This window comes from Candida metapsilosis (genome assembly GCF_017655625.1).
Source record: "Candida metapsilosis strain BP57 chromosome Unknown scaffold3, whole genome shotgun sequence".
NCBI lineage: Eukaryota > Fungi > Ascomycota > Pichiomycetes > Serinales > Debaryomycetaceae > Lodderomyces > Lodderomyces metapsilosis.
In genome coordinates, this window is record NW_027138161.1 from 1350872 (window position 1) to 1373311 (window position 22440).

Genomic DNA, 22440 nt, shown 5'->3' on the forward strand with positions numbered 1-22440 from the left:
AAAAATCTATGTACCCTGTACGCGTTTCATGATTTCAGCTAATTCTTCTAATACTTGTGACAATGGACTCATGCCGATTGGATTGTTTTGGTTTATCATTTGTCGTAAGTATAATGTGGCTACCGAGTTTTCTATCCTTGTTACTGAATTCAACAACTCTTGTATATTAGGATCAACCAATCTTTGATTTTGTTTGAAACCTTCTTTGATGTAAGTGCCCCCATTCATGTATGATAAAAGATTCTCTAATCTCAAGGAAATGTTGTTGATGGCGGTGATGCATTCAACAGGTATAGTGCCAATTACCCTAGTACTATGTTTCTCATCTGCATCCAACCTCTTTTGGAAAATTTCATACCTCAATTTAAGCCTGCTTGAGTACACCAAGGTTATCAATTCGGGAGTTTCCAATCCTTTCAATTTCCTTTCTCCAATCTTGTAATAGTTTGATCCAAGCTCCTCAATTGCCGTTAATTCTCTCTCAATGATCATACCTGCATTATCATTTCCTTGGTAAGCGTCACTAATTGTCTTTGTATTATTCTTTATGTCATCGTGTATGAGGGTCAATGCTCTCATTTCATCAAGAAAGTTTGAGCTTACAGCGATTTGCCCACCATCGGCAATTGCACTAATACGAGAAGCTCGATTCACCATGGGACCGAAATAATCCATTCTTCCGGTAACAACATCAGGTTCACAGACAGGAGAGCCCCAGTGGATACCCATGCGGACTGACAATCCACGATAAATGACATTACCAGCACCATCTGTAACCTCACAACATTGATCAGTTTCGAGAATCTCGGTTGGCCAGTCCGCAGTTAACAAGTTCTGCTGCACGTTAAAACACCATAGCAAAGCCGATGTAGGAGAAGGGAAAGCAACCATAAATGCATCACCTTCCGTTTTAACTTCATAACCTCCAACTATTCTCAATTGACGTCTCATGATTGAGTTGTGTGTCTTGATAGCTGATCTCATTGGTGCTGGGTATGAGTCCCAGAGCAAAGTCGAATTCTTGATATCAGTAAACACCAAGGCCAATTCACCAACTGGTGGTTCAATTTCACTTTCCAATCTTCGAAGGGTTGAATCACCGCCAACTTGTCTATCTCTTCTCCTTTTGAAGAAGTCAGATTCACGGCCAAGATTGTTGTACAAGGCATTCAGTTTGGTTTTTTCTCCAAATGTTAATACAATTACTGTGATTTTATCGGATGCTCCATAGCAAATAGCAAAATCACGCAATTTCTGTGCTGCAATCATTGGATCATTCTTTTCTTGACGGATAATGTCTACTGCCAACTCATAGGAGATGTAGTCCCATAAAACCTTTGTGGCAATCACCAACAAGTCATCTGCTGGGGTTAATGTCAACTCACTAACATCAGGACCGGAATGGGTGTGTGGTAGGTAGGAGAAGTAACCAGCACCTCGAGATACAGGCAAGTCTCCATCCAAATCTCCACTTCCAGAAACATAACCACCAGAAGCTCTAATTCTTTCAAATTCTTCACGATTTGTAGGTTTGTGAGCGGTTGTTAGTACACGGAAATTTCCATTATTCTGACAAAGTAAGGTTTCTATATCTCCAATGTTTGCACAGTAGAGCTTCTTGTTTTTAATGTAGATGACAGTTGCAGAAGCACCACTTTTTGAATCGTCAATCAAGTTCAACTCGCTTTGCTCTTTGGTATATTGTGGGCCAGGGGTGAATGTATGGCTCTTTTTGGCCAAGAGAATGCCATTGATTTCTTTGTTGAAGGAGAGGAATGCTCGTCTAAGGGCAATGTAAACCTTTTCTGGATCGTTATTGATCTTGGCCAACTCGTCAGTGACATTCTTTGTAATCAAGTTTCGTGCAATTAGTGAGATTCTATGACCCTGATTTGGGGCACCACGTTTACCATCAAATGAGCAAATAAGCACCTCATCTTCATTACCTCTAAACTTTTGAATAAATAGGTCTCGATTGGATATATAGTCTCTTTGTCCCATGGTATCACTTACACCGTACCCAATGGTGTCCAACTCAGATGCAGTTGTTCGTATCCTCTTGTCAATCGCTTGCTCTGGGACTGAAGTTGTTGTCAAGGTGACATCAATCAAACCCAACACTTTCAATTGGTCCAACACTAGCAAACTGTCGAAATCTTCACCAGTTTCTGGGTTCTTAACATGACTTTGTTTGATTTCGAACCGCTTATTTCCGGAAAAGTTTAAATACTTTAAGTTTTTATTCCAGTGCCAGTTCCAATCGTAGGGCCAGTTGGATATATTATACTTTAACTGGTTTGATCCGACATCCAAATGTTGCAAGTTTGTCAATTTGCTCAATTCTGCTGGAAGCGAGACCAACTTGTTATTGTTGATGTAAAGAAGATTCAATGATTTTAGTTGCTCTATATCATCGGCAGGAAGGGTCGTCAAGTCGTTACCAGACAAATACAACTCATTCAAGCGTCTCATTCGAGATATTGACCCTTCGGGAATCTCAATTAAGTCATTGTAGGACATGTTTAATGACTTTAAGCCTACTAAGAATGAAATGGCATCAAAGCAATCATCATTCAATCTATTGTCGGAGATTGTCAACACCGTCAAGGCATCAGCGATCGATTCCGAAGCTGGCAACTCTCCAAAATCATTTGATGAAGATATTCGTTTGGCAATTGCAAATGGTGGTTTGGGAAAGGAGGTTAAGTTGTTACTTGCCACATTCAATACAGCCAATGATCTCATGTTCCAAATCTCGTCCGGCAAGGTTTGGATACTGTTTGAGTGTAGGTTCAAGTATTGTAAACTGGCGAGGTTTCCAATTGACGATGGCACTGCTTGCAAGTTGTTTGAGTAAATGGAAAGGTATGATAATCTTGTCAATTGGCCCAATTCTTGTGGGAGTGTAACCAAATGGTTTTTATCGAGCACCAATTTTTCAATGTTTGGTATCTTGACAACAAATTCAGGGGGGATTGCGGTAATTTTTGCTCTCGACAAGTCTAATATATTGAGCATTTGCAACTGATTGATAAATTTCAACTCGGTGATTGGATTTTTATCAAAATGGAGAAGTCGAAGGTTCTCCATACGATCGCAGAATGCTGAAATTGAATTTTTGGATGCATACAAGACTTCTAGATTTGGTAATTCTCCTAGGACATCGACATTGGCGATTTCATTATAACGAATGTCTAACCGTTTAAGTGACTGTAATCCAGCAAGAAATTCAGGAAGAGACTTGGCCAACTTGTTTGTGCATAGATTCAACTTTTGCAAGCTTTTTAGATTAACCATTGATTCTGGTAAATATGAAAGATCATTGTATGATAGATCCAATTCAATCAATTTTTCCAACTCATTGATTGGTTCTGGGTAGCTGTTGAAATAATTTGATGACAAGTTGAGATAAACCAAGTTTTTAAGCTCGCCAAAGGATTTCGGAAGCAGAGACAACTGGTTGGAGTTGAGTTTCAAGTGGGTCAAATTGTCAAGACTATTGATTTTTGTTGGCAAATCATCTAAAAAGTTCATTTCAAGATTCAAATGGGTGAGTCCAGTAGCTTCAAGAAGATTGGTGGGGAATTTCGACGCTCCATTACGGGAAAAGTTGACATTGGTTAAATTGGTACATGATTGAATAAAGTCTAATGGTATGTAAATGGATGGGTTTTCAGAAACATTCAATTTTTCAATTTCATAAGTGTGTTGGTGGAATATAATGGGAATATTTTTAAGATTCAAGGAGGATATGTTAACGTCAACGTAATTTTTCGACAATAATGCTTCCTCTTCATGGGTTAAACTTCTTAGAAATATATTTTCCACAACAAATTTACACACAAACGACATGTCGCCTCTACCAATAATTCTCAAATTGTCATCCTCAGTGTATCCACTTAAAAGAAGTAAACCTGTTTGAATCTTGATTGGTTTTTCAAAACTTTCCAACACTTTTACACAGTTTCCGATATGGACTGATAATTGATAGTTTGATGCTGATTCTAAAAAAAACTTTTTCTGCACTATAGCCAAAAGTTCAGTTGTGGTGGTTTCTAATGGGCATAAAATAGTGGTAAATGTATTGTCTTCTTTGAATATTCGGATAATATGACTAGGGTGTGGGTCCATCGATTTCGTTACATGTGATCCTTGTCTAGTTCCATAAAGCACAGGTAACAGCTTCTCTACAAAGTCGGGTTCATTAAACTCCTCTGGTACTTCCTCAATCTTGGAGGCTTTCACATCCCAACTATCTGGTGCCTTCCAATTTTGTTTAGGTGCTGTAGTTTCATCAGTCTTTACAATGTCTCTCATTTCATCCAAATTTAGATCCAACGACATCATATTATCCCCATGGGCTAAAGAGTGTAGTGAAGATACAGATGTATCCCTTTGAGACACATCTGAAGGTGATGGTGTGGAATAAATATCGTGTTTCTGCTTCAATGGAGTCACTGGGTGATCTGAATGCAGCAACAGGTTTGGCAGCACTGTTGAAACATGATGTGGGTGGTAATCCAAAGACAATGATGGAAGTCTAAACTTGTGTTTTGAGTGACTTGAAGATGCAGAGGAGTTACTTTTGCGTTTTGGTTGAGCTTCGGGGCTAAGTAGTTGTTCCTCCGATACAATAGAATTGGCACGTGTAGAGTTACCAGAATGGGTTGGAGACACCGATGCATCTGATGAGGATACTATATCCTTCTTAGGGTCGTCTTCGTCATCTTGTTCTTCCTCATCCCCAGGGGCGCCCCCGCTCTCTTTTCTAGAATATATCAACTTGTTGAACAAGGAACTGCTCTTTTTCTTGAATTTTGGTTTTATAGGATGAAGCAATGGAGGGACATTGTTGTTATTTGGTCTTCTATTGGCATGAAAACCACGATAGTTTTCAAGATTGTTGGGGTTTGTCATTGTTGGATGGAAAAAGAGGGGAGACAGAACTAAAAATAAAATGGCTCATTTTCGACAAAAACAATTTTTTTCGAGAAAAGAGATGTCAGTGTCGTGAGAGGGAGAAATGCGACACTAAAAAATGAAGGAAGAGAATAGAGCCACGTGAATAGAGCTATTGAAGTGAATAGATGCAATTGCGATGGTTTAGTTTAAGTTTAATAGGTGGTCTCTAACATGCGGAGGTGCTTTTTTTCATGTGTCGTGGATCTTTTTGCATTAGAGGGTGCATTACTTTGAAGAAGCAGTCGCTGGGTTTATGAAGCTTTTGGTGTATTCCATCTGGAAGGTTGTTGACGTTGACGACGACGCCTTGAGTTGTAAGTCTCTAGAAGGTGCTGTTTCCATTGTTATTGTTGAAACAATAAAAAAAATTTTTTAAGAATTGGTACATGGGTGGAATTTCAGTACGTATTGGTGGTTACGAAGGATTTGAAAAGTTGTATATTGATTGAAGTAGGGTATATCTTTCTCATTTTCAATGTGACTATAGTCTTTTTGATAAGCTTTGTAGACTGATAATGGCGCTATTTCAGTTGAACCCTTTTATAACAAACAAGATAATAAAACAACCCTCATTTGATTAGAAGAAGAAGAATAATACAACACAATAATAACACAATAAGAAAAAATTTAATTTTAAGCGAAATTTCAAAAAATATCCAACGAAATATCCAAAACCAAAACTGTTTCTAATACCCTTAACTCAATCTTTAATTACAAATGTCAGACTCTTCAAGAACCATCAACCACAAGTTGAATGAAATATTAAGCAAAAGTATGTACTCAGTCACCAAAAGCTTATATTTTTTACTAACTGTTTTTAGACAACATTAACAAACTGAAGCTAGACGAACCAACTGCTTTAAACTATGCTACTATTCTCAGAGAAAACATCTTGGGTAGAGATAAACAAGAAAAAGTCAACTCAATAGTGGTGTTGGCAAAACTTTTAGACTGCATTGTGGCCAGTGATGCAGTATCAGATGATTTTGTCCTTTTATTAGATCATCAACTATTCAGCAACTTGTTTTCCATAGTCAGCATCAATATGTCGTCAGAAACTTACAAGGCTATTTTGAAAATCTCTGCCACTGATATTTCCGGTGCAATTTTTAGAAACAAGGATGATTCTATTGTCAGATACTTGTCATTGTATGAAACATTGATTGAATACTTGGATGTCATTGATATCATGACAACTAAATTGTTACTTCAAGATAGCAAGATTGTTTTAAGTTCAATAAAATTGGTTACTGATCTTGTCAATAAAGCATTGAGATTCAACTATGCTGGTGTTATCACTTTATCTGGTAGATTGAAACATGTCATGTTTTTCAGCACTGTTGATAGTTTGGTTGAAGTAACTGAAGATAATCTCACCTTGGAAGCTATTGAAAGGTTGAAAATTGCTTACTACGAACTAAATGTATACCTTAATGCCATCCACTTTGATTTGTCAATTCCAGCCCATCAAATCATGTTGAACAACTTGTTTATCTTTTTGGAAGTGTCATTAAATGAATATGGATCACCAGCAACTACTTCAGAGTATGTTAAAGCTGGTTTCACTGAAAACCCTCGTCAATTTATTGTTGAAAACTTTTCCATCTTACTTGCCATGGATTTGAAAATCTTTTTAAAAGACCCAAACTTTACATTTAAAAAGAGATTTCATGAAGAGTTGATGATGAGTGAACATTCAAGAACGTTCCCATTATCTTTGTTTATTGCAAAGACTTCGAATATGTGGATTGATATTTTTGAACAAAGACACAAATATCCAAACATTTCCAAATCAATCTTGAATTGGGAACTTATGATTTACTATACAATGAACAATTGTCTTATCCTTTGGCAAGAAACTAAATCACAAAACAATCAGCTTGATATTGACAAAATCCTTCGGTTATTAGAATCAAATATCGACATGTTTGAAGAACAATTGGGAACTTCTAAATCAATCGAAGAATGTCTTGATATCACATCAACAAGATCAGGAGACGATATGAGACATAACCAAGCTTTGAAAATTATCAAAGATTTCTCCGATCAATGGAACCCACAACTTTCCGAATTTAACCAGCGACTTTCTAAAGAAGTGGTACAATTGGTGTCAGAGCAAAGAGTTGTCCAGTTGTTAAAAGGATCATGGGTGTTTACTGAATCTTATGGAGAGGCGCTTTTCAGCTCAAGAAAGAATGCTTCTTCTTCCAAGTACTACTACATTGTCTTATCACCCAATAGAAAATGGATATATTTCAAAGAGTACGCTGAAAAGCCTAGCACCAATCCAAGTATTGAAGAATTGGAACAAACTGGAGGCATCAAATTGAGCGACGTGCAAGACTTGAAATCGATCAAAATTGGAGAGTCCATTGGAGAAAGAGAAAAACAAACCAACTCCATGTTGATTTCCATCAAGGGTACAATCTCCTATGAAAAAATTACCATCCTTGGTGCAAACAAAACAAAACTTCTTTCCTTTTACACTGATTCCGAAGTGAATCGATTTGTTTGGTTGGATGGGATCAAAATGTTGAGGGGTATAAAATCATTATCAGAGGAAACTCAAAAACAAATTGCCTCATTAATTGAGATAAGGAGAAACACCCAGTCGTTGTCTTTGGAAGGAAATGAAGTTGAAAGCGATGACGACGATGAGCAGTTTTACGACTACGATGAATTGAGTGCATTGGCGGAAAGTGTAGGTGCATAAGTGTATAGTTAATAAAATGTTCATTTCTGCGGCTCTTATATTTTCATGCAGCATGATCTGATTCCTTCAAATGACCATGCATGCCCACCACAATGAGACTCTTCCTTCACTTGTACCCACTAGACGTTTTGCAAAACATTTTCTCCTTCGTTGAGGTCAATGAGATCACTCAATTACTTGATGGACCCTTTTTGCTGCTCAATCCAAGTATAAAGATTGCCATTCACCGTACACTTGAAAAAGGATTTGGCTACTTCCATGAAACTTCCAGGAACTACGGAGACGACAACGGCCACCCAGACTTGAGAATACGAATCCCAAACGCATTGAATCGAGAGCAGTATGAATTGGTTGATGCTTACTGCGTCGAGCAACAGATCCATACTACATCAAAAATCTCCTACGGACTTTGTCATATGGTTGACCTTTTCAACTTAGTTGAGTTGATAGAGTCTCTACAGCTGAGTGATACTGTATCACTAGTGTTTGAATTGGACTTTCGCCACAATCTCACAATTGACATGAGCATGTTAATGAAGCTGTTTGATCACATTAGTGATCGAGTGGTGGAATTGTCAATGGAATTGAAGAGGCCCCACGTCTTGGATGGAGATGTCACATTCAAGAATCTTGAAGTATTTAATAGTCACATGTGCAGCGTGAATGGCTCGTTCAAATGCCCCAAATTGAAAGAGCTTGTGCTCAATACATCTGGGGGTAAAGTTGAAAAACTACCCTCTGTGGATCGTCTAGAGCTAGTTTATGGGCAATGGTTTACGTATGAAGATTGGGTGCGCACGGCGAAAGTTCCAAGGGTGTTACATAGCATCACATTACGAGGGGATTTTCCCCATGGTGATATGCATGAAGTGCTTAACCATGTAAACCCTGAAACAACTATTGATTGCATTGGCAAATTAGACCAGTATGATATTGATATGTTAGCCAATGCGGTGAAAGAAAAGAAGTTAATTTTAAGACCACTTGCTGTTTATTGCTACCGTGCTCCCCGGTTTGTGTACCCTTGTTATTCATTAGATCTTTGGGACGTGTCCAATATTTCGGTGTTTATAAACTTGCCATCAACCTTGAAAAAGCTTACAGTTGCGAGGATTCGAATTAACGATCTTCGGGCAAGTAATTTACTAGACTTGTTTCCCGCAGAATTGGAAAGCTTAACGTTACGGGAAACTCATTTTATAAAATGGGATGGAGTTTTGGATTTTTCAAGATTTCATGTGTTGCGAAGGCTCGAAATGAAAGCATTTGCATGGCAATCGATAAAGTCTTCAATATTTCCTGAATCGATTGAAGATCTTTGTTTCGATTGGGTTTGCTCTGCATCTAGCCAATTGAATTTTCCAAAGAATCTAATTCGTGTGAATTTATCACATGTTGAGGGTCCTGGTGGGGAACTCGCTGATTTCGACAAGTCACACTTCCCGTCAACTTTGAACGAAGTAGTACTATTCAACAATAAAATATCGATGGTTGACCTCACCAGTGTGAAAAGACTTGAGAAGTTGACGTTGATTGCAACAGAATTTGAAGGTTTGAAGTTGCCACATGTTGATGCATTGAGCGTTGAGGATTGTAAAAAGATACCCGAGTCTTACTGTGGCGGAGCTGAGAAATATTTGTGCTTTACAAGATGCATTCTTGGAAGTATGACGTTGAAGCTTGGATTTTGTTTAAAATATTTGGTCTTATCCAGCTGCAACTTATCAAAGTTCGATGTTGATGTGCCAGGCTGCTTGGAAGAGGTTGACTTGTCTCAGAACAACTTGACTGAGTTTCCCGCTCAGCTTTCCGGCTTGAAGAGGTTGCGCTTGTTAAATGTTGCAAAGAACAGAATTCACAATGGTCATATTGATTTTCAGACTTGCTCAATTGAAGCTTTGGATCTTTCTCGCAATCAAATTAAGGAGATAAAATTGACTTTTCCGGGCCCAACCAAGCTCATGTATCTTGCTGTGTATGGTAATAAGGTAACAGAGGTTTCAGATGAATCAATCGGTTGTCATCCAAGATTGCTTAGAGTTGAATAGCACAATAAAATGCAACCCAGTCACAAGACCTCTAAATAGAAGTATAGAGCAGTTATGTAGCTCCTATCTTGTTCGGTTTTAAAAGTCATATGTTGAAGCTTCTTTGCAAAAAGCAATACAGGTGTTTCCTTTTGTAATACGATGTTACTCTCGGAATAACGCTTCAACAACCTTGCCTCTACCTCAATAGGGCTTTGAATGCAGTGAACCAAGGGTAATGGTTTGATACTGGTTCAGATTGTCACAGATTAGTTTGATTAAGTTGTAGGGTAGATGAGCAAGCGATATCATATGGTAAGAAGTGTAGAATTGGAACTTGTCTCACTCGACTTAAAATTTTCAAACCAGCGCGACACAGTCTGGCTACAATGATTTTCTGTGAAGTTTAGTGCGCGCGTTAGTACGAAAAATTTAGGGCGAATTGGTATGAATAATTTTCAAGCACTGAATAAAAACAGAGTACATTGATAAGGAAGGAAGACCATTACATGCATATCTTCTTACTGTTCTTGCTTCGTTTTTTTCATATATAGCCGCTTTCGATGAGCAAAAGATTGTTTTCAATTGGCTTTTATCCATTTCATTTTGTTCTATGCTGGTTATTTATCTGTGTTTCTCATTTACGTTTTAGAGCTGCTTTGAAGTATAATGGGATTTCAGTGGATACATTGGCATATGTTTCCCCCAACGGAGTGATTGGATCATGGTTGTCGATAATCTTCAATAGTTTGATCTTGGTTGCTCAATTTTGGACATCATTGTTCCCCAAAGGTGATCCTGATGCTAATAACTTCTTTCAAAACTATCTTGGTGCTCCAGTCATGTTGTTGTTGTATGTGGCACATAAGTTGTATACTCGCAATTGGAGATTATGGATCCCTGTCGAAGAAATTGATGTCAACTTGCATAGAGTGATTTATGACCCAGAGGTTTTGGAGTTGCAGAATTTGGAGGAGCAGGAGAGGTACAAGAAGGCACCTTTTTGGAAAAAGATTTTAATTGTGTGCTTTGATTAGACAAAATAGGAGATTCAAATCGTTTTAGATTGACCTTGTTACATTGAAGCCCTCATTATAAGCTCTGTCTGGCCCCTCTTTCTAAGCCTCTGTTGTATAATATATATTAAAAGTGGAGAACAATGAATATGTTTTGTTTCAATTTCTTTTGTCGGCTCTACTTTCCGTAACACTTGCATTTTTCAAATAAAGCGTCACCTAAAAGAGGGTTAAGGGGGGAAGAGTGGAGGGGATTCTCATACAGGCTATACAGCATACCGTATTTGATTGTGTCGTGATAGATGAGGTTAAAATAAAGTGGAGATAATCTATATGGGCTGTTATGGCAAGGGAGGGGTTCATTATAATATGTGTAGATGTGAGTGGGGTAAATGGCTTAGTATAAATCGGTTGGATGTACCGAGTCAACCCCTTTCAGCCGAAACCAACAAAAATAACTTTGCATACAAAGCCGGTAGAGTCCACAAAAAAACTGTTACTGGTGAGTCGGATGGTGGAGGACAAATTTGACCCTCCCAACTGAGTCACAATCTGGGGATTATTATTTAGCTTACTCAAGAAGAGCAGTAGTTCTATCTGTTTTTTTTTGGTCTATTGGAAAGTTTGAGTTGATAGCGATAACTTTACTAAACGGACCCTGGGAGTGTCGCAAACGGAGACCTCTCATTGTTGGAACTCATCCATCCAGTTGGGCTTCTCTATGGTGGTTGACCTCTCAGTGGGGTGATTTTTTTGTGTAACTTTTAGTATCCGACTTCCGGTGTAGAGCCGATGGTGGGGTAGAAACGTTCATGTTGCAGACAACTGCAGATCCTATTTAATGACCAACTTTCCCAAGATTTGGAAAAAGTTTTCTCTTACCCATCTACATCATGACTTCACTCAACTACACTAAGAAGGAGATTTTGGCAAAACACCCAGACGACGTTGTTATTGTCGCTGCATACAGAACTGCAATCACAAAGGGTTTCAAGGGTTCATTCAGATCTGTCGGTACTGACTACATTTTGGCTGAATTTTTAAAGGAGTTTCTTGCTAAAACCAAAGTTGATCCAAATTTGATCCAAGATGTTGCTATGGGTAATGTTTTGAACTTGAGTCTTGGTGCTTTGGAACACCGTAGTGCTTGTTTGGCCGCCGGTATCCCATACACAAGTGGATTCATTGCTGTTCATAGATTCTGTTCATCCGGTTTAATGGCAATCTCAGATATTGCCAACAAGATTGCCGTTGGTCAAATTGATTGTGGTGTTGCTGGTGGTGTTGAATCAATGACGAAAAACTACAAAAAGATGATCCCTGAAACTGATCCTCACTTGATTGACGATAAACAAGTTGCTTCTTGTTTGATTCCTATGGGTATCACTAATGAAAATGTTGCCAAGCAGTTCAATGTATCGAGAGAAGACCAGGATGCATTTGCTGCAAGATCTTACAACAAAGCAGAGAGGGCTATTATAACTGGTAAGTTCAAGCTGGAAATCTTGCCCATCAAAGCTTACATCCGTGATGGTGAATCTGAAAAGGAAGTTATTGTTGACACTGATGAAGGTCCTAGAAAAGATGTTACTGCTGAAAGTTTAGGGAAAATAAAAGCTGCTTTTGGTGGTACAACTACAGCTGGTAATGCATCACAAATTTCAGATGGGGCTGCCGGTGTTTTGTTGATGAGACGTTCTTTGGCAGAAAAGCATGGATACCCAATTGTTGCCAAGTACGTTGCATGCACTGTTTCTGGTGTTCCTCCTGAAATTATGGGTGTCGGTCCAGCTGTTGCTATTCCAGCTGTATTGGAAAGAACTGGTCTCAAGGTTGATGACATTGATGTGTTTGAAATCAATGAAGCTTTTGCTGCTCAATGTTTGTACTCCATTAGAGCTGTTGGTATTGATGAGTCAAAGGTGAACTTGAATGGTGGTGCTATTGCTTTAGGACATCCTTTGGGAGTTACTGGTGCTAGACAATATGCTACTATCATGCCATTGTTGAAACCAGGACAAATTGGTGTCACTTCTATGTGTATTGGTACTGGTATGGGTGCAGCTTCAGTCATTGTTAGAGAGTAGATTTAGATTATGTATTTAGTTCTATAATTGGAAAAACAATACACTAATTTGTAGAAAAACTTGTTTTACAAAGCAATCCGTATACAATTTATTAAGAAGAAACACAGATGGGCAAGCTCTAAGCTTTCAAGGGGGCGCTCTTGTAGAATCTTTTTAGTTGCCAATCAGAGAAATAAAGCCTATGCAAATCTTTGCGCTACCCCACGTTGTTTTTTCGAAACTGAGACCGAAAGGCATTCCATTTTTATCGAATTTACAAATACTAATTGACAACTCATTTCTCAAAATGACGACTATACCAAAGTATGATCCAAATTTGAGAACATCCAGATGAGAAAAGTCGAGTATTGACACATTAAGCACTCTTGCAGTGGTAATGATTGTTCTAAGAAAGATATTGTGAGCGGCGAAAGTCTACTTGGATCAAATACAACACACGTATTGAGGTTTAGAATTTACCGAAATTGGTGTGTCTATAAATATATACAATTAGATAGATCTATTGATGATCAACTGGGTTTATATCAATGTAAGTCCTTGGATGCAGAGCAGTTTTAAAAAGTTCTCTTCTTACGAAGACCAAAATCAAAGATGTCACAAGTTTAGTTTCAACGTTTTGCTATTGACAGAGAATCCACATTACTCATAGTTACCACTGTAAATAGAGTCGTATTGAGTAAGAGGGGTTTGTTCTCCCATCTGCGCAGTATACAGTGTTTTTATTTCTTAATCATACTAATGAGCGTTAATTATTCATACCAATCCGACCTAAAATTTTCAAACCAGCGCGGAACAGTCTGGCTACAATGAACTTCTGTGTAGTTTAGTGCGCGCGCTAGTACCAAAAATTTAGGTCGGATTGATATGAATAAATCATAAAAAGACTGTATACTCGTAAATAGATGCAGGCCACAATAAATTAAAGTTGTACGACAAAAACGATATATTCTAACGTGAATCATACACGTTAATAAGAAAAGAAAGAAACTCGTCAGTGAATAACCTACTATTTAGGATTGAACAATGAGGAAGATATAGGTTAAGGATACCTGGTGAGATATAGGTTAAGGATGAGTGCAATTAATAATTTAATAACAATAAATTAAATTTAAATCGATTAGTTTGGTTGTTGTTATATACTTTGATTTTGTAATGATGATTATATATAATTATAGCACTTCTTGTTGTTGAGCCTGTTTTGCAAGTATTCTTCCCTTACTTTCCCACACCCTTTTTCTCAATCATCTCTTTTCCTCTCCTTTATATCTTGTGGGGGTTCTGTATGTTTTCTTTGAAAATATCACGCGATTATTTAAAGTACCTCAGAATCTCATCAAGAAAGAGCGCAAAATTCCTCGCAAAGTTCTTTGCTTCCTCAAACTTTTTTCTCAATTCTTTCAATGTCAATATCATTAGATCAATACCCAAATGACATCTTATGTGAGGTGTTTTTGATTGCAGGTATTCCAAACCTTACCAAGCTCCTAGATAGCGCATTCCTTCAAAATAATGGCAACATCCAGCAAGCTATAAATAACGTGATCACAAGAAAGTCAGTCTACAAGTACGACAATGCAACCACTCCATTCACCCATAGGAAATTTGCGATAATTTTCATGAGACGTAGAGTGGATTTTACCAGTGTCGAGGAGCTTCAAGTATTCGATGATTATTGTGTGGAAAATGAAGTCAAAGTTGAACTCGAGTTGTCCTATTTGATGAAAACAATTCTTGATTGGATTGAGATGGAAAAGTTGCTCAAATGTTTAAAGGCTAGCAAGGTTGTGAAGATACGATTGAGTGTAGACTTATTTTTATCAGATTACATCCTTGACTTGGATAAAGTTCCGTTGCTACTTGCACCCATCAAAGAGCGACTTATTGCTTTCTCTATTTCTTTGCATCTCTCACAGGGTGTGATTGATTTACAATCCCTAAAGGACATTGAGGTACTAAAGCTCCGCGGATGTGGGATAAAAGGATCCTTTTCCCAGTGCCACAACTTAAAGGAACTTGAATATACGGCACTGGGTGAGCACAATCCAATCGACATTCTGAATTTACCACCAACATTGAAACGGCTACATCTATACTGGTGTGATGATATCAAAGGTGTTGCCGACAAGTCGGCAAAATTCCCATCATTGGAGCTGGTTGGAGTTTCATACAAGGAATCAGAGCTCCCTGCATATGTCAAAGACATTCTCCAGTTGATGACGTGTAGTAATACGACCAGTATTGAAATTGACAGCTTTGTTGCAGATGCCGGAGATGACTATACAAGTGGATATGAAGAAGACACAAGTGGAGATGAAGAAGACACAAGTGGAGATGAAGAAGACACAAGTGGAGATGAAGAACTCTTGGAGATTCTACATAGAGAGGCAAAAAAGAAAGAGTTCAAGCTAGATTCTTTGAAAATATCCTCTTCCTTTCGTTCCAAACTACATCTATTGCCTACTAAACGTCTCAATCAACATTTTATGCGGATTCAAAATTGGCACCCATCCGAATTACCCTCCACTTTGCAAGAGATGTGTCTTCATGAAATGGAGGTTCTCAGCAGTGAACAGATTATTCAATATTTTCCAACTAGCTTGGTGAGATTAGAGCTATCTTATATAACGGAAATTGATTGGAGCGACTCGGATTTGGACTTTTCAAAATTTACAAACATGAAATCTCTTAAATTGAAAGCCTGCGACATTGGAGACTATATTTATTCCTTCACTTTCCCCGATTCCATTGAGGAGATGAGCATAGACAACAATGGTATAAGATCGATAAACGAAATACAATTTCCCCAAAAGCTCAAAAGGTTAGAGGTGACCACGGAAGAAATTGAAGAAGTTATTAATCCGCCATTCCCACGTTCACTAAAAGAGTTGGATTTGTCGTATACTCGGATCAAAAGTATTGACATTACTTCTAACAAATTTGGTGAACCACTTCAGATTGATCTCCTTAAACTTGGAAATTATAAATCAGAGTTGTCATTATCAGACTGTAAACTACCGGATACATTGCGGTACCTTTCTATGAGCAATTGTGTTCAAGATGAACCTTTCCATTTTGGTGACAACTTGTGTATACTAAAATTGGATCTGTGTGAATTCAAAAAACAACAAGGTGTGACTTTCGGGTCTAATTTGAAGTCACTAGAGATACTGAATTGTGGATTGACTCATTTTAATATGAAATTGCCAGAGGCTCTTCAAGAAATTGATTTATCATGTAACAAGCTTGTTGAAGTACCGGTGCAGCTCTGTTATTTCAGAAACTTGAGGAACATATCGGTAGAAAGTAATCAAATAATATATGTCTATTTGATCTTCATCTCCTCATCACTTGAGGTCTTTAACGTGAGCAGCAATAAGATTACAGATATACAATTGACGTTCCCTGAATCTGTTACAAATCTTTTACTGGTTGATTTGAGTGAGAATCGATTGACATGCTTCTCGATGGCGATGATTGGTCACAATGATAAAACCTTGCACAATAACTTATACGAGTTGGTGTTGTCGAGAAATATGTACCTTCTGGTTGATGACATTTCGACTTTGCTAACGCAATTACCGAAATCTACTCAATTCATGGGGGTGAAAAAGAAAGTGATTCTTTACTACGGGTCTTATGCAATCAATGAGCTTCCTAATAGGTATTTTGCTTACAAGAAGATTGCTAGGAAATACTGATTGGCAAGATTGCTAACTCATTACTACCCCATTACTCAGTCATTTGTAATTCATACTTATTCATTACATCCTGTCTAACTGATTACTGATTCATCGTTCGAGCCACTCACTTGATCTCATTAAGTCTTAAATATTTATAGTTGGACATTTCTCTTGATATTCTGTATACTTTATAGTTTTAATTAACTTACTGTCATATAGTGCAGTTCAATATGCTATATGTAATTTTGTTCTGACTTCTTCAGTTGTCGCGAATCAACTTCCGAAACCAATGTTTATGTTTTGAATTGGACCCAAGTTACACACATGGCCTCAAGAGAATATTTTCAAGTCAAGACACATGTTTACGATGAAAGGAAATTGAAGCTTTAAACCCAGAAGGCAGGAAAAGAAGTGGCCATAATAATATTGTGAACAATAAGGAAAGTCTAATCAAAGTCGAATTGCCATTTGAGTCATCTTCAATTGATCCAGTTAGGTTTCTAAATTAGACCCTAGTGTCTTTCAAGATTGGAGTGGTTAGATGTGTACATATTGATGATGTTGAGAGTGTGTAGTTTATTGGGATTACCTTGGTGATTCATTAGATGGGATATTGGCGTATGGAGAGTTGTGAGTGTATAGAACAATACTGCCGTATAATTGCGGCCACTTGGTGCTCTTATAGATTGCGTATGGGGATACTTGACCCAACGACCTATACTCTATACTCTCCAACTACAATCATTCCTCATGGTCAGCTCACTGCACTCATAGAGAACTAGGTTGCAATTTCAATCCCTTGTTTATGCATCTTTCTTTTCTTTAGGGAACTTCCGTTTGTCACCTTGATGTATTCACTTACGATAGCTACAAAATTCAACGCGTATTTTTAGTACATTATAACGTGCATTCCTTGTAATACTTGGACCAGAGATCTGATACATGCTCCTGTATCATACTTTTTGCTATTCAGTTTACTGTAGGCAAACTCTATGTTCAATATTTTGTGCAAGATTCAACCAAAAAATTGAGGGAACGATGTTACATTCGGAATTTCAATCCGGAAGGGTCCCCGCACACCCTTGCAAGAAGCTACATACTTAAGTAAATGAATTTCCGGGAAAATAATCTACTTTGATGTTACTCTTTTTCATTAACTCATTATGTCATACACTGGTTCTTGCCTCTGTGGTGAAGTTTCATTCAAGCTTATTGGTGAGCCGTCCCGCTCCTTTGTTTGCTATTGTATTGATTGCCGTAAAGGGTCAGGTCATTTGGGTCAATTCATTAGTCAGTATGCCACGGATAAGGTGGAGATTGAAGACAAAAATGGAAACATAGCTGAATACATTGTTGAGAAAACCAAGAGTGGTCATCCAAAGAGAAAACAATTCTGCAAAGGTTGTGGTAGTACTATCCGTACCTTGCCCATGAAGTTTAATGGTGAGGTCAGTATGTTTAGAAGCTCTTTGGTGGATGAGAACTTTGCAAAGTTGGCACCACAAGCGGCCTTGTTTGGAGATGAAAAGGATAGATTCACTGAAGGTGTTAAGTCTGAATACTGTTAGTAGCCAAGTATTGTAAAGAAAAGCTTGTGTGTCAATTGCAATCTACTCTATATACTAAACAAAGTCCATCTTGTTGGAGAGAGTTCCAATTTGGGAAATTTCAACTTCAACTTCGTCATTGTGCTTCAAATACTTTGGTTCCTTCATACCCATAGCAACTCCACTTGGAGTACCAGTCATGATGACAGTACCTTGTTCTAAGGTGGTCGATTGGGAGATAAAAGAGATGATCTTGGCAACATTGAATAACAAATCATCAGTGCCAGTGTGTTGACGAACTTCACCATTGACTCTTGTTGTTAGCTCTAAAGCAGCTGGGTCTGGGATTACTTCGGGGGAAACCAACTGTGGGCCCAATGGAGCGTATTTGTCAAATGACTTGGAGAAACACCATTGAGGAACACCACCAGCGTACTTTGGATCTCTTTGCCAAGTTCTAGCAGAGACGTCATTACCAGAAACATAACCAGCAACATAACTCAAAGCTTCTGCTTCTTTGATATCCTTGCCTGTTTTACCAATAACGACACACAATTCTCCTTCATAATCACATTGGTTTTCCTGAGCAATCTTTGGAATTGGAATTGGTTCACCAAAGTCAGCGACAGAGAACCTAGGTTTGTAGAAGATTGATGGGTATGGTGGAGGGGTTCTACCACCTTCTTGGATATGCTTCATGTAATTCAATCCAACACATTTGATGATTGGGACGTCATCTTGAGTTAATGGGCCTAACAATTGTTTCACTTCCAACACCTCATCAGTGACAACTGCGTCTTTAAAGATGTCTCCTTTGACAACCTTAGCCTTGATGGTCTTTCCTTGTAAGAATTGTTTACCAACATCATATTCAGCGTCGGTGACAATTGGCTCACCTCTGTAAATTTTGCCGTCGTTGGCGACAAATCTGATTAATCTCTTCCAGGTCATTGTTTTGTTATGTACTTTTAAAAAACTGGATTTGAAAAGAAAACAGGTCAGTCTTAAAAGGAATTCTTTTTCCAAATTGGAATCCCCGTGAGGAGATGTCGGCCATAATGCACAGTCGGAAGTGTTTTCCGATCCTGCATTTAAAAAAAAAGGAAGTCGAAAACGCTCCACATGTTTCGGTGATAAATTCTCTGAAGTGTCAAACCGTAAGCGGGGAAACAACTGCCATGGAAATTGTTCTCCGTTAGTTCAGACATAACCGAAGTACCAATGAATGGGCCCATACCGGAACATGACAAATATAAATATGCCTTGCTTCTCCACTTCAAGTGTACAAAAGGATCCAGAACAATATCCACAGAGAAACAAATAAAACATGTCTGCCGAAAAAGAAACATTCTACAATAACTTGAAACCAGAAAAAATTGAGCCATTATGGACTGTCATGTCTGCTATGGTCCCTCCAGTTCCAGGGCCAAAGTCAATTCCCACTGTTTGGAATTACAAGAAATTGAGACCTTTATTGATTGAATCCGGTAGGTTGGTACCAAACGAGGAGTCTGAAAGAAGAGTGTTGATGTTGATTAACCCAGGCTTGAAGGCACCTCAAACAACTGAGACATTATACGCTGGATTACAGTTGATCAATCCAGGTGAGGTTGCTATAGCCCATAGACATACTGCGTTTGCTTTACGTTTCATCATTGAAGGTCATGGTGGTTTCACAGCAGTTGAAGGTGAGAAAATCTACATGGAAAGAGGTGATGTTATCTTGACACCAAGATGGGACTGGCATGACCATGGAAAGGAAGGTGATGGTCCAATGATTTGGTTGGATGGGCTTGACTTGCCAATATTCCACGCCATTCCTGTCAATTTTGCTGAACATTACAAGGAGAAAAGCTATCCGTCCAAAGCTGTTGCTGAATCTAAAATCAAGTTCCCATGGAAGGTGACTCAAGACTATCTCGACTCTGCTAAAGGTGACTATGCTATCTTCGACTATAAAACTCATGAAGGAGGCCCATTGTCATCCATTCTCACCGCTCAAGCTGAAAGAGTTAATGCTGCAAAGTCCAGTCCATGGCGTCAAGAAATTGCTTCATTTGTTTACCATGTTTACGAAGGTACTGGTTACGTTGTTATTGAAGATGATGGAAAGGAGACGATCTTGAGATGGGAAGGCAAGGACACTTTTTGTATTCCCTCTTGGAAGAAGTTTAAACTTGTCAATGATGGTAAAGAGACTGCTTATCTTTTCTCCTACAATGACTCACCATTGCTTAAGAGTTTGTCTATCTACAGAGCTGCAAAATAGTGGCATTAGGTTAAATATTGAATTTAATAAAGTGTAGTCTCTTTGGGGTACATCTAGTATATGCATAATCATCACTATAACCTATTTAACACGTTTAACGCCTATAATATGAGCCAACACAGTTGGAACACATGCAAACAAAAGAACAAGACCACACATTAACCCAGCAGATCCTGCAAAGTTGAGGTTTTCGAACATGTGTGGGAAATAGAAAGGTCCCAAGAAACCATAGATGGATCTGACAAGGTTGATGTATAAGCCAATATCACCAGCCCTTTGTGGAGCACTGTCAATAGCAAAGGTGGTGATGACAGTTGCGACGATGTTGTTACCAGCAGCAGCAATACCAGCACCAATTATGGGCTTTATAGACCAGTGACCAGGTGTAGCTTTGAATAAGTAGATACCCCAGACAAGTAGACCTACAATGACTAATATGTAGCCGTTGTAGCAAATCCATAATCTGTCAACAATGACTCTTTGACCATCTCTTTTGGTGGTGCTTCTCTTCATCCACCAATCTGAAAGTGGACCAGCAAGGATTTCCCCAATTATGGAGCCAATGATGATGGAGATGTATTGAAGTGACATTTGCTGAGCGTCAAGGTGGAATAAGGGGACCATCACTTGTGGCATTTCGACAACCAAGACAATATTTGCGTAGCAGAAAGTCACAGACGCAGCAATAACAGCAATAGTGATATTGAAGTTAGCAGCTTGTTTAAATGGTCTAAAAAACATTTTCCAGGAGAATGGTTTAGCAGATTTGAATCCCATGACTTTGAGTAAACCCTTGGATGGATTAGCATAAACTGTCTCTCTTGCAAATATCCACAACACGAATTGGGCAAAGTTCATGATAGCAAATACAAAGAAGATCCATTTAGTACCAGCATGCTTTTGAATAAACCCTGTAAAGAATGGACCAGCTGGAGTACCAATAACCAAAGCCATAGACCACCATCCATTCTTTTTTCCACGTTCATGTGCGAACGCCAAGTCACCAACAACTGATGATCCAGACGCAGTTGTAATGGAAACAAACACAGCCACCAACACCCTTGTGGCCATTTGCTGTCCGTATGTTTTTGCAAATCCACCACCAATATTCAAAACACAACAAGCCAAAGCACTAAAGATCAAGAAAGGTTTCCTCCCATAAGCATTCATTAAAGGGACCCAAAGCAAAGGCAACACACCGAAAACTGCAATCTGAGCAGAGGTGAAGTAAGCTGCGGTTGGAAGATCAACACCATACGCTTCAGCCATAGTTTCAAAAGCAGGAGTTAAACCAGCAGCCATAAATGTTGAGGAGAATGTACCAAATGCAATCAACAAAATTTCATAATTTTTTTGCCAGTCTGGCCAGTTAAGGGGATCTGCTGGATCTGCTGATGGAAGTGGATCTAAGTTAGCAGTCCCGTGTCTTTGGATGAGATACTCATGGTGATCAGGATCAAGAACGCTGGTTTGGTCAACATTCTCTTCGTGCATGACTACTACTCCCTTTTCAATATCAATAGATTCAGACATAGTGTTTTGTTAATGTTGTATTCACAGTGTATGGATAAAGGAAACAGCTTCGCTATTTATAGTAGATTGTTTAATTGCCTCAAGTTTACCCCAACTTTACACAACGAGCTCAGCCACAGCTTTCTGAGGCATACTTCCGGTAACTCAATAGAGCTTTTATCAAACGATATTCTCATAAACGTTTGCATTCAAAAGAAATTTTAAGGTTTTGCGGATTATAAGTACCGACGATTAGTCACTCCAAATTGAACAATGCAACAAGAAAGAGGATGGTTAAAAAGCAACTCATATTGAACAGTTTAGTTGTGTTGTGTTTAGCACCAACAAACTACGTGTCTCACACCCAACCTTTGTTAGAGGATCTTTACCAAGCATGATCTAAAAGTGGAAGAGCATCTATCGCCTCTTGCTTTTGATCTAAAGTATCCTGTATGAAGAGAATGGGGACGTTTATATTCTGCAGTTTTAAACGAATGATTTTCGGTTGCAAAATCCGAACTTCATATTTTTCGAGGACCATCAATCCCTCCTATTACGCACAAAAAATTACTGAAATGAGTACCCCACAGCAGATTACTAGTCCGATGAGTTGAACTAAGTAAAAGG

At 38.5% G+C, this 22440-nt stretch overlaps 8 protein-coding genes across 8 annotated transcripts; 5 read left to right on the plus strand and 3 right to left on the minus strand. All coding sequences in view use genetic code 12, as the record gives it.

Annotated features, from left to right (window-relative positions):
- Positions 1-6: 6 nt before the first annotated feature.
- On the minus strand, positions 7-4917 carry CYR1 (adenylate cyclase; the record flags this gene model as incomplete). Its single annotated transcript, XM_067692341.1, has 1 exon — positions 7-4917. One exon carries the CDS (start codon positions 4915-4917, stop codon positions 7-9), a length of 4911 nt encoding a protein of 1636 aa, XP_067548730.1.
- A 762-nt stretch (positions 4918-5679) lies between these two features.
- LMO1 (Lmo1p) lies at positions 5680-10739 on the plus strand (the record flags this gene model as incomplete). The annotated part of the gene is made up of 4 exons (XM_067692342.1): positions 5680-5734; positions 5784-7667; positions 7799-9638; positions 10355-10739. The coding sequence occupies 4 exons, from the start codon at positions 5680-5682 to the stop codon at positions 10737-10739; spliced, it is 4164 nt and encodes a 1387-aa protein (XP_067548731.1).
- An 872-nt stretch (positions 10740-11611) lies between these two features.
- Positions 11612-12805, plus strand: I9W82_003384 (thiolase family protein; the record flags this gene model as incomplete). Its single annotated transcript, XM_067692343.1, has 1 exon — positions 11612-12805. The coding sequence occupies one exon, from the start codon at positions 11612-11614 to the stop codon at positions 12803-12805; it is 1194 nt and encodes a 397-aa protein (XP_067548732.1).
- A 1400-nt stretch (positions 12806-14205) lies between these two features.
- Positions 14206-16503, plus strand: I9W82_003385 (leucine-rich repeat domain-containing protein; the record flags this gene model as incomplete). The annotated part of the gene is made up of 1 exon (XM_067692344.1): positions 14206-16503. One exon carries the CDS (start codon positions 14206-14208, stop codon positions 16501-16503), a length of 2298 nt encoding a protein of 765 aa, XP_067548733.1.
- Positions 16504-17648: 1145 nt separating this feature from the next.
- On the plus strand, positions 17649-18053 carry I9W82_003386 (GFA family protein; the record flags this gene model as incomplete). Its single annotated transcript, XM_067692345.1, has 1 exon — positions 17649-18053. The coding sequence occupies one exon, from the start codon at positions 17649-17651 to the stop codon at positions 18051-18053; it is 405 nt and encodes a 134-aa protein (XP_067548734.1).
- Positions 18054-18107: 54 nt separating this feature from the next.
- Positions 18108-18983, minus strand: I9W82_003387 (fumarylacetoacetate hydrolase family protein; the record flags this gene model as incomplete). The annotated part of the gene is made up of 1 exon (XM_067692346.1): positions 18108-18983. The coding sequence occupies one exon, from the start codon at positions 18981-18983 to the stop codon at positions 18108-18110; it is 876 nt and encodes a 291-aa protein (XP_067548735.1).
- A 376-nt stretch (positions 18984-19359) lies between these two features.
- I9W82_003388 (cupin domain-containing protein) lies at positions 19360-20301 on the plus strand (the record flags this gene model as incomplete). The annotated part of the gene is made up of 1 exon (XM_067692347.1): positions 19360-20301. The coding sequence occupies one exon, from the start codon at positions 19360-19362 to the stop codon at positions 20299-20301; it is 942 nt and encodes a 313-aa protein (XP_067548736.1).
- An 81-nt stretch (positions 20302-20382) lies between these two features.
- On the minus strand, positions 20383-21834 carry I9W82_003389 (uncharacterized protein; the record flags this gene model as incomplete). Its single annotated transcript, XM_067692348.1, has 1 exon — positions 20383-21834. One exon carries the CDS (start codon positions 21832-21834, stop codon positions 20383-20385), a length of 1452 nt encoding a protein of 483 aa, XP_067548737.1.
- Positions 21835-22440: the final 606 nt, after the last annotated feature.